The 18117-nt window shown below is 35.7% G+C and overlaps 1 protein-coding gene across 7 annotated transcripts in view; it reads right to left on the bottom strand.

The window, feature by feature from the left end:
• The window catches only part of chico, a 79154-nt gene that overhangs the window by 19546 nt on the left and 41491 nt on the right, over window positions 1–18117 (bottom strand). For all 7 annotated transcript variants that reach the window (XM_065360109.1, XM_065360113.1, XM_065360112.1 and 4 more), the window contains exons 5-7: window positions 4534–4685; window positions 1473–1615; window positions 854–957 (exon numbers count right to left, since the gene is read on the bottom strand). In XM_065360109.1, coding sequence (XP_065216181.1) covers window positions 854–957; window positions 1473–1615; window positions 4534–4685 — 399 coding nt within the window. The remainder of the gene's footprint in view (window positions 1–853; window positions 958–1472; window positions 1616–4533; window positions 4686–18117) is intronic.

The following is an 18117-nucleotide window of genomic DNA, read 5'->3' as shown; positions in this document are numbered from 1 at the left end:
GAACTATTTCTCAACTTTAGACAGAATTTTGAACAGATTTATGGATTTTTTTTCACCCGAAAAATTTTTACAAGAAATTAAATAAAAACTGCAAAATTTTCTGACATTTCATCCTGACTTTTCCAGATGGGGAAATTTTTCTTGATTCTCCACAGAATGGGCTCCTTATTTAGAATGCCTCCCCTTCCCCCTCTCCCTCTCTAAAAAAACGGTTTCAATTTATTTCGTCAATTTCACTTCGAATATTTTCTCAAGAAAAAAAATCCATACTAGTAAAAATCATACCTAGTTTTACCTACAAAAAATAATAGAATATTTTGTGAAAGATTTCAAAAATTAAAAGGATTTCCTGCCTGATGGAAAAATTGAGAAAAAAAATGAAAATAAAACAACAAACAATTTACAAAATATTAAATACTTATGCAAAATTCAAAAAAAAATTTAAAAATCTCAACACGAAAAATGTCAAGAATTTAAGAGGGGTTTAAATTCTATTAGCCAAATATTCAGGTTGATTTGAGAAATATTTGGAGATCCATCAAAATACTCAACAGACCCATTTACACGAGGTTTCTGAGACAATGAGAGTAAGTTCGAAGGAACAGTATAGGGGTAAGGGGAATCGTTCCACATATAAAATGAAATTTAAGATCCTACCGAAATACTTAACGTATAACCATTCCCTCGCAGACCTCTGGCTTATGAGAAGATTGGTACATTTTTTATCTTCAAAACTGCATACGAGAGAATGAGAGCAGCTTCGATGCAACATTGTCGCGAAAATCTCTCCCACCCTCTATAGCCTCTTTCCCCACATCCCATATGGTAAATCAGCTAGAACAAAGTTTCTTACCTCCGTTACTGGGCCATCTGCGAGGTTTGGACGCCTCATTAGCGGACGACGAACGACTTCTCGATTTCGGCCCAAGTTCTTTCTTCGGGCAATTGGTACAGGCGCTGAAACGAACGCAGAGAGAAAAACCTTCGTTAATTATCGCCGTCTTCTCGATTACATCACAATACGTACATAAGTATAAGTAAGTAAAGTACGATGAGTATAATAAGAACGTTACGTCTACGTCCGTCGTCGCCGCAACGCTACCGCCCGCCGCCGTCGTCGTTGTGCCGGACGTCTAACACGTCCGTGTTTGCGACCGTGAGGTACGAGTACGTCGATTAGGCTCTATTGCCAAAAAAAATTTCGTCCGAAACCGCACACTCACACTAGCACAAATATCGGCGGCGCGGCGCTGGCGCTTATCTAAAAATACTCGTCGTCGTCCCATTCCTCCAAGCAGCTTCGCACTCACACACACACGCAGACAAAAAACAAACCAACGTCATCGTCGTATACACCTATTATGTAGTAGGTACCAGTCGACATAATAATATAATATTATCTACACACGTACACTGTACAGTACAACATTGTAGGTAGGTAGATAGAAAAGTACACGTAAACCAATACTCACTTCATGATAATCGTATGCATATGTTGAGCTGTGTTCGAATCTTCAGCCTGCATCCATAAATTACCGGCGCCCAGACTAGACGCTTGTCCTAATTCCATATAGACGAACGAATCTAAATTACCGCATCTTCGAATACTTTGTAACTGCAGTCCCGCAAAAAGTAGAAAAAAAGGAAAACAGCAACGAAAACAAAAAGACAAAAAAATACACGTTAGACAAACCGCAATGTGGTTCGGAGAAAAACAGAATTTGATATCTACTTATTTACAACTACCATGTTCAAAATATACACACATTTATAAAGACCTCAATACAAAATGTACTCGTAAGAATACAAATCAACTAGAATATAATGTGCAGGCGTTATCGATAGGGGTAATAAATTTCAAATACTTGGATGCATCGCGTAAATTACGATAGATAAAGTGTATACTCGTGAAATGAAATGAGTCGATACGTTGAGAATCTGCTCACATAGACTTTAAAACGAGCATCGTCGCATCTTTTGACGAAAAGAGCATTTGAAAATCACCTGCAATGCACATCGTTGGAGACCCAACACTTCCCCTCCCCCTCCACAAACCACTTGGAAACTTCTCGAAATTGGACTGAGCCAGCTACACAAGCTTTTTCTCATCATCTAGAAGAATCGAGTTTTTGAAAATTGAAAAATGCAAAACTTGACTGCTGCACGATTTTAGAACTTGCCAAATCATTCAAAGGGTTTCTAGATTAGACAAAAAAATGAGTGAATTCGATTTAAATTTGGCTAATTCGAAGTTGACGACCAAATTAACGTCCACTGGAAGTTAAATTTCCAATTTTGAATTTTTTTCATCAGATACAGGGTCAATAGAAGAACATAGGGTTACGTAAAATCAAGCGAAAAAATAATTTTTTTACGGAATTGTTTTGAAGACGAAACCCAGCATGAATAATTTTTTTGAGAAGGAATCATCCAGCGTGAAATTTATTAATTAACTCAGGTTGTCTAATAAAATCTCAAAAAAAAATCCTAAAAAGTGCTTCAGAAAGACATTTTTAGAATGAAAAATTGGCCCACTACTTGCCTCCGCCCTTTAACCCCCCCTCCCCCACCCAAAAATATCATCTTCACAAAATCACATGGGGAAATGTTTCAAAAAATTAAAATTATTTGAAAATTCGGGGAAAATGACTTTTTCCTGACCTTTTTGACAGAGAAAAAACATCGACCAAGAAACAGTACTTTTCCTTCCTCAACATGGGCACAAATCACAAAAAATATAAAACTTATGCGACTATTACCTAATTTTCCTATTTGTTTTACAACTTTTCATTCAAATTTTGACACGAGCTTAATTCACCTTTCTTCGCCTGTCAGACTTTTGTAGGTTTGAACTTCAATCAGAATTTTGGAAAAATTTGAAAATGAACTTCCTGGCTTTTCCATTTCTGGTTAAAAAATTCACAGAGGGAGGTGGGATTAAAAATTACCACCCCAAAAATCAGTAACTCGCACAACGGATAATTATTGAAGTGCAGGGTGTCTAACAAAACTCCCAAACAAAAATTCACGACTTTTTCAATAACAATTTTTCACATTTTTACCGCACGAAAATGCCCCCCTCCCACCTAAAAATATCCAAACAAATGAATAAGTAAATAACTTAAAACTTCGAGAAAATCGAACAGGGCTGCCATTTTTTACAGATCAGAAATTAGGTACCTATTTCAGTTTTTTCATTTTTATGATTTCTTGAAAACAAGTCTTTCATTTTTTGAGCAAAATTCATGACTTTTCATGACCTATTTTTCACATTTTTACTCCATGAGAATACCTCTCCTCTCCCTCCCTCCCTCCCTCCCCCCCAAAAAAGATTAAATAACTTGAGACTTTGAGGAAATTGAACAGGGTTGCCATTTTTCACAGGATCAAAAATTAGGCATTTCAATTTTTCATTTTTATGATTTTTTGAGTTTTTTTTCATTTTAACGGCTTTTTAAAAAATTTTCAAGTGTTTTGAGCAAAATTCATGACTTTTTCATGACCTATTTTTCAAATTTTTACTGCATGAAAATACCCCTCCCCCCCTAAAAAATTAAATAACTTGAAACTTTGAGAAAATTGAACAGGGTTGCCATTTTTTACAGGATCAAAAATTAGGTATTTCAATTTTTTCATTTTTATGATTTTTTGAACAAGTCTTTCATTTTTTTGAGGTTTTTTTTCATTTTATGGACTTTTTAAAAAACTTTCGAGTATGTTTTGAGTAAAATTCATGACTTTTTCTTGACCTATTTTTCAAATTTTTACTGCATGAAAATACTTCCCCCCCCCCCAAAAAAAAATATTAAATAACTTGAAGCTTTGAGGAAATTGAACAGAGTGTTGCTATTTTTTACAGGATCAAAAATTAGGCATTTCAGTTTTTCAATTTTTATGATTTTTTGAACTTTTTTATTTCTTGATTTCTTTTTTCATTTTATGGGATTTTTAAAAAAATTTCAAGTGTGTTTCGAGCAAACTTCATGACTTTTTGATGACTTTCATGACCGTTTAACATCCTGAAGTATTTCATGGTGTTTTCGTATCTTTTCCGTTTTTTTTTTCATTTTTTAGAGCCCCCCTCCCAAAAAAATTCAATTTCTGATTCTTCTTTAGTCATAAAACGAATTCCCAATCTTTCTTAACGCATTTTTTCGAAGCCAAATCACAGCCCCTTTCCTCGCCTATCTCCTATCATTCGGTATTTCATTCATTTCGCATTTGTTAATTTTTTTTCGAAACTCAAAAAATGCATTATCCAACGATTGATTACAAAAAATTCATACTTTTTTGACCCCTATTTACAAATTTTCGTACTTTTCGAACATATTTTGTTCACACACCTTTCACTACTCGAGTTGAGTTTCACGTTTCTCAGCTTAATTTTCCAATTTTCGACTCATTTCGCACCAACGAACACCCTTTCTTTACACTTTGCGAACAAATAAACATCCTCGCTTTATTCCGTCTAAAATAATCAACCCCTACGCATAAATAGTAGCTTATGTACGGAAAAAACCTCGAAATACGAACCGAAAACTCGTAATATTTCGTTTCTTGTTCTTCTTCGGTGGCGTTTTTCACTAAAGAAATCGTACAATCGGTCAAGCAGAGCAGAAACACTCCGTGTAGATTATGCTTGATGGCTAGTTCTTTCTTCTGCATGGTAATTCTCCATACGTGTTCTGTAAAACGAGAAAAACAAAAAGAAACCAAATAAGTATCGAGTACTCGTATAATGGGCTACAGTCATAAGCAGACAGACAGACGAATAAAAAAAAAACACATACATACATACATACGTATATAAGTAAACAATTTCTTAATTCTCATTACACATTATCCCGCACCCCTTTACCTTATAGGTGCATTAAGTAGATACTATTAACATAAGGAGCTATACCGGGAAATCTTGTCGCGTCAGCGTTACTGACGCGACAGACATTACGTAACGTATTTTGTTTACTAATGGCGTGGGATGTGTTATTGAACGCCAGTGTGATTTGATAAAAAAAAAACGGCAGAGAGAGGAATGGAAAAAGCGTGACAACAATCTCATTTTCGAGCCGAAAACTCGAAATACGCCGCAAAAATCAGGCCCGGAAAACCGCACCGTCGTCTTTGATCGTTATCGTCGTCGTCGCCGAGCTGTATGGTACAAAACTTTCACATTCGATAAACCGGTCTCAACAGTTGGAGCCGATTCGCGTACGTAAAATTTTTCGAAATCTCGATCGACCTTCAATTTGGATAAAATATGAATGTATATCAAATAAAACACATAAGTAGGAAAAAAAGGTTGCTCTTTTACGATCTTTTTTTCATATCGAGATAATAAACACAGCACCTTGTATAGAATTTCACAGACAATATAAACAACCTGAATTCGATGTTCATAATCGATTCGAAACAGAAAACGATGATCGATAATGATTTTTCAACTTCGATCGAAACTGATCACTACACTGATGGGAAAAGTTCAATTTTACGAAAATTTCCTCAATTCATTCAATTTCTCGATATCGAAATAAAATCGATAATCGATATTTCGAAATATTGATAATCGATAGTTGCAAATTTCGATTAAAATCGATAATTTCTCGAGTGGGAAGGACAACAATGGAAACTGACACCATATCACTGGAAAATTCATCAAGTTTCAGAAAAACCGATTATCGAAATTTATCGAAATCGAACAAAATCGATCATTTTTTGGATCGATAACACATTACTGACATCATGAAACGTGCTGATAATCAAATAACTCAAAAATTGTCAAATGTTAGCAAAAATATCGATAGTTGAATGAATTATTTAAATCGATTTTTGAATCGATGTCCAAATGAAAGGTCAACCATCGCATTTGGGGAACAGGTGCGATGTCTGACCTTATATCTGAATCAATTTCGACGATCGATACGCGAATTCAATTCAACATTCAGGTTCGTTTTCAGTTCCCTTCAACACCTTTATTTTCAATCAACTTTTTTATTGTTTTTTCATCACTCAAAGTACGTTAACCTTGATTTACTCATTTTCAAAATATTCGAAGAAATTTTGCAAAAAATGTTTTAATGAATATCGACTCGATACAGGTATTTCACGTAACGCGGCCATTCGAGGTAATTTTTCACCTTTCTCCCTTTCTTAAAAGAGGCATGAGAAATATTATCAATAATCAGCTGCTGTTTTTCTTCTTACTACAGCAAAACTGAATTTGAGAGATAGAACTGCAATTTCAATATCTTTTCTTTGACCACAGTCTTTTCAGGCAAACTCTGTCAAATTTTACAAACCAGAAAAATAAAGAATTTGTTGATTTTCTAAAGTGAAAAATTTGATAACTCACAATAAATTCTGCTTCTTTCCGATTTTGAAAATTTTCAAATTTTTTATACAATTTTTGAAAAAAAAAACTATGAATTTGGTTTTAAAAAATGAAAAGGAGCAATATTGTAAATGATTAAATTTTCCACCAACCGAACACGATTTTTACTCAAAAGGATCATTTCTGAGAAATTTCAAGTAAATATCCGAAAACTCAACATGATTGAGAAACTTCAGACACGGGATGGGACACCCTATCCATACATCCAGGTCGCTATCATACCACAAAAAATCAGTTCACCTCTGTAAGTTCCAAAATTTTAAAAAAAACCTCACCCCCTCCCTTCTGCTTCGATTTCCCTCAAATCGAGAAAAAAAACTAGGCCAACGAAATAATCACTTCTTCGACCTGATAAATGGTTATCAAAAGACTAAATTGGTTCATAGATAGCACAAACTCTCTCAGTTCCTTTCAAAGTGGATTTAGAAAAAAAAGATCTACACTGGACCATCTTTTTAGCCTACAAAATGAAATTAACACTGCTTTTGAAAATAAAGAATATGTACTTTCAGTGTTCTTTGACCTTGAAAAAGCATTTGATAAAGCTTGGCGTTATAAAATTCTCAGAAAATTACACTCCTTTGGAATTCGTGGACACTTGGCATACTTTATTCAAAACTTTCTAACAAATCGTTCTTTCAGAGTCCGCCTAGATAACACTTACTCAAAATCCTTTGAAATTGAAAATGGAGTTCCTCAAGGTTCTGTTCTTAGTGCAATCTTGTTTCTGATACAAATTGATGACATTTGTGATGTTATAACTAAACCACTCTCTTTGAGAATTTTTGCAGATGACTTAAACATCTCTCTTAGATCTAAAAACCTCAACCTTATTGTAGAAAAAATTCAGGAAACCCTAAACCAAATTGAAAAATGGGCTGAAACAAACGGGTTAAGTTTTTCAGAATCCAAAACACATTGTGTACTTTTTTCTAGAAAAAATCAAATCAACCCAAAACCCACTCTAAAATTTAAAGGTCGCTCCTTGGAGTTCAAATCTTCTACCAAATTTCTCGGACTTACGTTTGATGAAAAACTAACTTGGACCCCCCATTTTCTAAACGTAAAATCAGAACTCTTGAAACGTATCAATTTATTAAAAATAATAAAAAATCCTAAATATAACCCTTCACGTAAATTATTAATCCATCTATATAAATCTCTCATACGCAGCAAAATTGACTATGGCAGTCCATGCTTTACAAAAATTTCCAATAAAACCGCCAATATCTTAAAAACTATTCAAAATTCTTCTTTACGAATTTGCATTGGAGCTCTTTACTCCTCACCCATAGATAGCATCTACTGTGAAGCTGCGGAACTACCCTCAGATTTCAGAAAATCACTAGTAACAAATAAATTCATTACATCAGCCTCAGCTAATCCATCACATCCCCTCCAAAATCTTATCTCAATATTCAGCTTACATCATTTCCAACAAAATGACAACCCACTTGCTAAGTTCATCTCAGAAATAAAAAACCTTGAAATTGATCTCAAAAATCTCATCCAAAAACCCATAACATACCCTCCTTGGCTATTAAAACCCTTACAAATTGATTTTCAACTGAGAAATTATCCTAAAAGAAACCATTCCCCATTAGAAATCAAAAGCCACTATCTTGAAATCATATCAAACTACACAGAATTCAATTTATGCTTTACTGATGGTTCCAAAATCTCTAACCTACATACAGGATATGCTTTTTCAATAAATGAAAAAATTTTCAATTTTAAAATTCATGAGGTCTCTTCAATATTTACTGCCGAACTTCTTACAATTTATCATTGTCTTTTGAACATATCCACCACTCAGCTTGAAAACAAAAACTTTTTAATACAAAGTGACTCTCTTAGTTCCTTGATATCCATACAAAACATTTTTTCAGATCACCCTATTGTTCAAAATATTCACAAAATTCTGCTAGATCTCCAAAATTCAAACCACACCATCCATCTTATGTATACTCCTGGTCATGTCGGCATTGAAGGAAATGAAATTGTTGACACCTATGCAAAATCAGCCACTATCCCCCCTCCCTTCACCATTCTCATCCCTGACGATATAAAATCCTTCTTCAAACAAAATACTCACTCTAAATGGCAAAATTTCTGGTCATCACAGACATCAAACAAACTCTTTCAACACAAAAAAACAATCTACCCCTGGAAAAATCTTGATCACCTAAACAGAAGAGAAGAAATAATTATAACCCGTCTAAGAATAGGCCACTCTAAAATCACACACAATCATCTCTATCAAAAAATTCCGAAACCCCCCTGTCAATTCTGTGAAAATGAACCTATATCCATCCAACATTTACTATTCACCTGTCCTAAATTACAGCAAACAAGACTATCTCTCCAAATAGACCCAAATTCAATGACCATTCCGGATAACCCTTCTGAAATCCAAAAATTTATAACCCTACTTAAAAGCACCAACCTAATAAACCAAATCTAAACCCTTCTAGCCACGGGTGTAATAATCGCGTAATTATAAACACCCAAAACAAAAAAAAAAAAAAAAAAAAAAAAAAAACTTCGAACCGTGTTCTCCACTTCCCTTATCATATTTCAGCCACCATACCCCTCTCACCGCTCCTTCTGTCCATTGTAAATAAAACTTTCACGACACTTGCGGGGAAAAAAACAAAACCGCGTGGTTAAGCTCGAAAATAGCGCAAGGACGTTGAGAAAAAAACACTCGTACATGTATTTTTCATAATGAATTCACCTCGACAACAAATAATCACAACGCACGGTACCTACAATCGCAACGATGCACAACACACACATATACGGTACGTAGACGACGTTTACACCGTGTACCTCGCCCCTTTCCTTTCCAACCCCTCTTCCACTCTTCACACGTCTTCTCACCTCCGAAGAAAAGTAATAATAAATACAAACTGTAAACGTATACCACACATAATAATAGTCGTAAGGTATGTACGAGTACATAAGTAGATGTGCACAGCAGCGTGCTTACATTAGAGAGAAGAGACATCGTGTTGTTTTGTTTTAGTACGTAGGTACTGTGCAGTATGTGTACTCCAACTTCCGCCCTGTTCCCTCGACCCCACCTCGACCCTTTCTTATTCCTTCTCCTTTGGCGGCGACCTTTCGACATACTAAGGAACTAAATACCAGGTATGGAAATACGCCATCTTTGGATATAGAAAAAAAATTTTAAGGACTCAATTTATTAATAATACCGCCAATTTACATTATTTTTTTACTTCATATTCATTTTAATACACAAAATAAACATTTTCCCACCATTTTTTTGATTTCATTTCTTTATATGACTGAAATGAAAAAATCACATCACCGTCAAAACTACGAAATCTATATCCAAAGATGGCGTATTTCCATACCTGGTATTTAGTTCCTTAGACATACTGCACTTGATTAAGTGCATGGCGTAGTATTTGGTCGCCTGTGAAACGACATCGATGACGATGTTTACGACCACTACCACTACCACCACCGCCATCATCATAATCATCATCATCATCATGAGAAAGCTTTCGACTCACACATCGAGAAAATAATACACTATACTTTGTACAATGTACATGATAAATACAACAAATATGTAACGTATGTACTCAAGACTTCGATATTATGCACGATAGTTTATTACCACAACAACAACACTATGTATGTAGGAAGTGCACACTACACATACACACACACTCAATTGCACACACTTTCGTATCGAAAATATTGTACGACATAAAATACTGCGTACAAAATATAATTCTAAAGCGTAAATACGCGCGTATTTTGAAATCGTCAATCATCGTAGTCGACATCGTCGATCGATTGATCGATATAGCCCTTTACATACATACGTACGTAACTACGTAGTACGTACATATGTGTGTCAATATTGTGGTTCGCTTACGTTCTATTCGTCTATATTTTACTATTTTTTCGTCGTATTTTTTTCTTAATATTTTTCTTCGACACCCCCCCCCCCCAATACATTGCTACCTAACAAATATCGAGACGAATTTTCGTCAATGTCCGAAAAAAAATGAATCCTATTTTACACTTTCTCGATGACTCACACGAAGACCACAACCAAACAACTTTTCAAAATGATCATATCGTATAATTTTCATGAAAATTTATTGCTCTATTCTCTTCAAAACATGCATAAACAAATTCGAATAATTTTTTTCAGTAAGTTTCAATTCATCTAATACGAGTACGAGGGAGGACTGAAAAAATATTCTACGAGGAAAAAAAGAATAGCTGAAGTGATCAATCACCTAATTGATGTTGCAAGGAAAAAAAATTGGAAAATTATCGAAGAAGTATGAGCATAATCTATTAATGGATAAAACGTGTAAAATGGGAAAATCCAAAATCGATCGTAGAAGCTGAAAAATTGACGTACTGACTGCTCAATCAACCGTACATGAGAATAGAAAAATATTGAAAAATTACCAACAATTGACTGATTCATCAAATACTAGATAAACATCCTGTTATTGTGGTAAAATCCAAACTGCACCCTTTCTTGAAAACCCAGAGAACCTCAAACCGAAAATATTTGATCAACTATGACTGTGCTGAGAATAGAATAATCAAAGATTCCATATAACAATTTTGAAACAAATGATCGACTAATCGACGAATACAGGACACGAGAAAATCAAAAAATTGACTACATCGTAAAAATCGAGAAAAACCTCACTCCTCTCTTTATACTGCACTTGCTTTCAGAATACTCAGATCAGATCTTTAGACATTTGCACTCTGATTCCAGTACAAGTTCTTGATTATTTGCAGGTCTTTGTCATCGACATTGTATTTCTTCAGGATTTTCAACATTTTTTCATGGTTGACACGATCGAATGCATTTTCATAATCTACAAAGCATGTCAAAATTTCCCTGTTGACATTCAGTGCCCTTTGGGCAACTACTTTTAGCAAGGTGATTGCATCTCTAGATTCAATTTTGACACAAAGTTGCACTGGGTTTCACTCAGATTCAAACAAAAGAATAAAACATGCGAAATGATCACGTAGTTCCTTCCTTCCTTCATTCATTCCTTCCTTCCTCCCTCCCTCCCTCCTAAAAAATAGAGGATTTGTTCGCAGAAAAAATTGATCTTTTTTAGAAAACTAGAAAAATCTGAGCACCAAAAAAAAAAACCGAAGTCTCCATCACATTTTCCCCACTTCTCTCCAAAAATACTTCCACTTGTTCATGAGCCAACCACTTTCTCACAATCACCATTCTGCGTCAAAAAGCTACCCACAAGCACAAGTCATCAATATAAACTCGTCACTTTTCGGAAATGAAATGAAAAATTCTTCGAAGCATTATTAGTATAACGAAACAAGAAAACCGAAAGCTTTCTTAGAAGTTCAGCTACATACATTGCCTAGAGCACGTGATCACAACGCATTGCGCAATAAGTATCATCATAGTAGGTAGCCACTTGAAGACTTTCGACAAATGATGAAAAAACGAAATAACTTCCTCGCCATTAGAAAACAGCTATGTACAAGGAAGGGTTATTTTGACCGAGTTTCACCAACATATGTAACCTAAATGAAAACCTACATCTGTCAATTACCTTCGTTTTTTTTTTGGCGTCGATTTCGATTCCGATTCCTCAAACCACCGAAAACTACTGTCTTTTCATCCCACCTGCATTACTTTCCAACCACTAGATTCTACATTTAATCACATGCTATACACCAGTTCTAAAAAAAAAAGGCGAGTAAAAAGGGGATAATTAACCTACGACTGACGTGACGTTGACCGAAGGATCAGTCAAAAAAAAGTACACCAGTGCACCTTACCTTACGCTGGCAATACCACACCGTATAAATTTTCGTTCATTTCACGACAAAGTACCTCATAAAATTATAATTACCACTCACGTCCGTCAATTAAATACTTGACACGTACACCGCATCATCGAAAAACCATCACCACACAATGAACTTTTCTCCAAACGACACCCCAAAGTTTCCTCCATTTTTCACCCTTTTCCAAGCTCTTATTTCTAAATTCTAACCTCTTTAATTACACCGATAGAAATTTTCCAACCAATAAACATATTGTTTTTGTAATCGAAATTGAGAGCAAACACACGAGTCGAAAGAGGGAGAGAAAAAAACCACAACAACTCGATCGATACCTACATTTCTATAATAAGAATTTGGTTATTAATAAATTGACGACCATTTGGCACTGTTTTGCGGCGCATCACCGACAAAATACGAGCAACATCGCAATATATTACCTCACCATCGGTGACGGACCGAACATAGATGAGCACAATATGAGGAGGAGGAGGAGGAAAGGAAGGAAAGAAAAAGGAAAATCAATTTCCGCTTTATACTTATACGTTCAAATATCGTAGTACACCTACAATATACGTACAACTTTTAGCGGAGGTGTATCAGAGTATAATGTGTACTTAGAGGAAGAGAGAGACCGGTAAGGAGAGAAAAGCACTCAGCAAATATTCCAGATTAACGGTAAGACCACGCGATACGGAGAATTAATTTCATTCGTATCGAACTTTCTTCGCGTACTTAAATACTTATAGAATGCTTACATTGTGCAAAATGTACACACTATGCATCTGCTTACAGACTACAGCAGAAAGGTGGTAAAGGTATATCCAACTCTTCTCGTATACGTAGGTACTTCTTCCCGTTGTTTCGTTATACAATTCGTAAATGTACGAGTATTATATAAAACAAAGCTTATAATACGGAAAGCTTCGTATTAACATATGAAAAAGCGAGCATATAATCTCATCGTTATAATACGTATACAACTTTAGATACACCACTCCACACAAACGACTCTATTGCGAAGTTCAATAATCTTGTATTCTGGAAATTTCGATAAAAAATTATACCGATGTTGTCGTAAAAGGATCATTTGTTTTGAGATTCGAAATGAAAGCAATGAAAATAATGTAGCAACTAGCAAACTTGAAGAATCCAAAAAGGGGTGGGTGGGGGATGTTGATGTACATCAAGTAAAATCAAAGTAAAAAAGAGTTGTTGAAAAAAAAACCTTTCGAGGTCAGATTTTCTCCAGGGTCGTTCCAAGATTTACAAACATAGTTAATTTTGGATTTTAAAAAAATTCACTAAAAATCGAAAAATGAATTTGGGCAGCTCTGTGAGTTTTCAGCAGCCTTTTTTAGCACGAAAATTGAATCATGTTTACAACACAGACAGTAAATTACTAGATAAGAATGAATTCTCATCGAATTATTGATTTTAAAAAATTCAGGATTTTTGATCTTATCTACAAAACTTTTTCAATTTACTTCACCACTTCGCCGAATTCATTTCAATATTTCGAGTTTCAAAAAAGTTTCCAAATTCGAATATTTTGAACCTCTGAGGCTCTTTCAACAGATGGAAAATTCAAACCAAAAATTCAAAATCTCTTCTACTTTTCTCTGTCATTATCTCGTCAATTTTTTTCAGAATTACCCTTCAAATCCCCCCCCCCTTTCGTCCCCAGGGAATAAATTTCCATTGAATTCTTGATTTTTAAAAATGCAGGATTTTTCATCCTAACACCTATGTATAAAACTTCTTCAATTTACTTCACCACTTCACCAAATTCAATACTTCAAGTTCCAAAAAATTTCCAAATTTGAATATTTCGAACCCCCGAGGCCCTTTTAACAGCTGGAAAGTTCGAATCAAAAATCCAAAATTTCTTCTACCTTTTTCTGTCACCATCTCGCCAATTTTGTTCAAAATTACCCTTCAACTCCTCCTCCCCCCTCCCCTCAAAAAATCTTCAAACAATCCAACTGCCATACGCTAGTTATTAATATTATCCATGTACCTGAAACTTGAAATTAAATCGCGAAAATTATGGTGCAATAGACGCAGCCGACTAGTATGAGAGACTGTGAGGACCGACGAGGACACGAAATACGCGAGCATAGCTGAGGCATGGCGGATGGAGGTGGCGTTTCGCGTATACTTTTTATACATTGGTGTTGCATCCGGTGATGATGTCATTTTAAAATGTTTGTTTACTAAATTAAAACGTGTTTACCGTTTGTTTTTTTCCCTCTATACCTGTGTAGACCACGCGATTCATTGCCATATAAGAAAGTACGAGCCGACACGACGACCGACGACGTGTCTCTCAAGTCTCCAGATCTACGACGAGTACTACCTTCTCTCTAAATTCTCTAATATGTACCTAACCTACGTGTACGTGAACGCGTACGAGCTACATATAGAGGCGTATGTACGTATTCTGATCTATTTGTCGAGCTCGAGGTATTTTCCTTGCATTCTTCGTCGCGTCCTCTTCTTCATCCACCACTCGTAGTTCGTGGCCACAATCCACATTCTCTCTATACGTGAACTGCTGACTGCTGTCTGCTCTTCTGCGTACATACGTAGTATGGTCGTTGAGAAAAATTAAATTAGCGTTGGTTGCAAACTTCTCAGCTTGGAGAGGTGTTTTTTCCTCTTATTTTTGATACGTACGATACGGGTACTCGCGAGAGGTGGGCGAATTGTTTTCGTAGTGGGTTTTTAACCTCGCGTCAAACATACCGAATTCGAATCAACGAGGTAGAATGCAGGGTTTCCGAATTCGTCGAAGTATTTTTTTTTACATACAGGTTGTTGAGCTCGTGTCAACTTCGTCGCCTCGCCCACTGGTGCTTCTCTATTTTCAAAATAGTCCTTCAACCCCCCCCCCTCCCCCCACTCTCGTACACTTTAAACTCCGAAATAATCGAACCAAAATTCAATATGATTTTTTGAGTTCTGTCTATTTTCACAGTCAAAAACTAGCTCGAAATTGGTAACTATTCGCAGTGGTCAATGGTCATTTACATTTTCAACTACAGAAACGAATAAAAAGCCCAATTGCTCACCAAATATCCCAATTTCCTAGCTGTAAATACATTCAGCAGACACTCCGGACTACAATTCTCGAATTTATGGATAGCAAGAGAGCAGCTGACATACGAAAACGTGATGTTATTATTACAAATCCAGACGAAAAAAAAAGAAAGAAAAAAAAACACGGTCCATACGCCAAGATTTCATCTCCCTGCTCCTCTTGCTCGTTACATCTTCAGCAGCCGTCGTCGTGTCTGGCCACCGTATGCTCAGATATGTCGCATTTATCGAGATCAAGTATAAGCACATAATGAACACTGCGTACCCATAGATCGATGTTCACCTGGTCTTTTCCTTCAGTTCGTATACGTATTTCTTTCTCCTTCACACGTCTGGGGGCCTCTTATACGAGTATGTAGTACGATCAAAAGAAAAACATATAATACCATTTAAAGGTACATTAAACCGGGTCTTACGAGCACGCGTACGCCATCGCCACCAGCACCGCGCCGTGCCATCTTGATTTGAAATATAGTCTACGTTAGCTGGCTTGTTTACGATATAAAAATATACGACGACGACGACGAGTACGTAAGACATCACGAGCATCGTTCTGACCAACACACCTGTCCATATACCCGCGTCTTTCCGTATACTTATACCTGCTTTTCGGGACTACCTTTGGAAAAAAAAGAGCCGCCGAACTACATGAAAGACAGCACGACTACCATCATCTCGTTGCTGTGTGCGCCTTCTGTGTACCTTGTTTTCTTGCTCATGTCTACCTAATCTTACAAAAACACAGGTGATAATCGAAACACCTTGATTTTCTTCCCCTTCGAAGGCCTTCTGTTCTTTCAACTCTATATACCATTTTTTTTTTTTTGCTTTTTCTCTCGCTTAGGTACCTATTCTCATCTAGTTATATCGAGCACGAGATCATTTCAAAATATCGAGGTATAGGTACTAACTTTCCTGTGAGAAAAAGTCTCTTCTGATCCTTCGGGGTACCAAAGATTTAAGTTACCCAAACCCAATTTTGTAGACGGTGTACTTGGCTATTCAGAGAGGGATGAGAAAGGGAGAGGGTGGATTTATCAACCCAGAAAAAGCATTATTGCTATATCGATCACACATGGTAACATTAACACTTTCATTGCGTCGATGAGAATTTATCCAGATGTGATTTACCCATCTATTATGTACCAAAAAAGTACCACAGGTGAAGGTGTGGTAAGTACCTTTGAACGAGTGATGGTTCCTCAGCACTTGTGGGAAAATAATATTCTATCATCCACAAAATGGAGGAGATTAGTTCGTACATCATTTTTCTTCGAAAGTTGACGAATGACGACCCCCAGTGCAGCAAAAATCACTTTCAGACATCAAAACAGCAAGTTCTAATTCTTTGACTCAATACTCAACAGAACTAACTATAGATCATGATTGAATTGGAAAAATTGACTACATTTTTTCAAAAATAATTCATCTGAATTTTCCCAAATTTTTATGACTAATTTTGAAGAAATTCAATAAAATTAATGCATGAGAATTTTTCAACTAACAAAAATTCCATCTTCAGGTGCAACAAAAAAATATCAAATTTTTTCAATTTTCCTCCCATTTTTCAAAAAAATCTTGAAACTTGGATCATTCAAATTTCATTATTTGACGTGTTGTTGAAAACACAAAAGAACGGTTTTCAGCATTCTTCGAGTCAATTCCAGTGAGTATCAATATCGATCAGAACATTTCAGAAAAGAGCTTGCCCTAGCCCTCCTTCTTCCTGAAGTTGTCTAACTATAAGGAAATCGACCGATTTTTTTCTCATTTTCTCTAATTACTCCATAGTGTTTGCCCCCCCCCTTCTAAAATTGGTCGGAGTTTCAATTTTTTCAAAAAAAGTTCTTTATTCGAATAAAAAGTCAACTAGACGTGGATTTTTCTTGATTCGATTTTTTATACAACTAGACATGTTAGACTTTTGCATTTTCCATTTGTGTGATGGTGGGGGGGGGGGGGGGGTTGCGGAGAAAAATAGTATGGAGTGCATGAAAGATATTCAATTCTCTTCGTTTCATTTCAATCTTCGAAATGGTGGTAATTTTCAAAAAATATTCGTATAAGGTTCACTTTTATAAAAAAATTTTCAAAAAAATTCGATTTTTTACAATTTTGAGAATATTGTAATTAGAGCAGTAGTTTTCAGCCACAAATACAACTTTTTATCGATGCAAAAACAAAAAACAGTTTCTTCAATGTGTTTGACTAGTTACATATTGGTACATAAAATTTCAAAATTCAAATCTTGAAAATTTCCCAAAAAAATGTTGCTTTTTTCTATGTAAGAATTCTTTTCTTCCTTTAAAAAAATTAAAAACCCGTAAAGAAAGAGTGAGAGAAAATTTTTAGAACACAAATTCTCCATTATCCCAAAAGGGGTAAATTTTCCAAAATTTATCACTTCCTCATTCGCAATTTCGTCAATTTCGCAATAATCTCGTTCCCTATCACAACACACCGCATATTTTATCGTCCAATCACCGACCAAAAATAAGAAACCGACTCTTCATTTTTCTGAAAACAAACCTCTCCAAAAATCGACATTATCATTTCCCAACAAATTCTCTTATCTCATCTAAGCCATGTTAGTCGTACGTATTTACAACGTAATAATTCGGCCTTAAACTATCATACTTAGTCTCTTTTACGCGATCAACAAATCTCAATCGTCATTTCTCATAATAAACAAACCGGCATGGCGGCGACCACCTAGTAGTACGCCTTTCTTTATCTATCTATGTGTGTGCTGTGTACTCATTGCCGCACTCAAACGACCCTCGAACCGGTCT

This window comes from Planococcus citri, chromosome 4 (genome assembly GCF_950023065.1).
Source record: "Planococcus citri chromosome 4, ihPlaCitr1.1, whole genome shotgun sequence".
Taxonomy (NCBI): domain Eukaryota; kingdom Metazoa; phylum Arthropoda; class Insecta; order Hemiptera; family Pseudococcidae; genus Planococcus; species Planococcus citri.
This window is presented reverse-complemented; position numbering and strand designations above follow the sequence as displayed.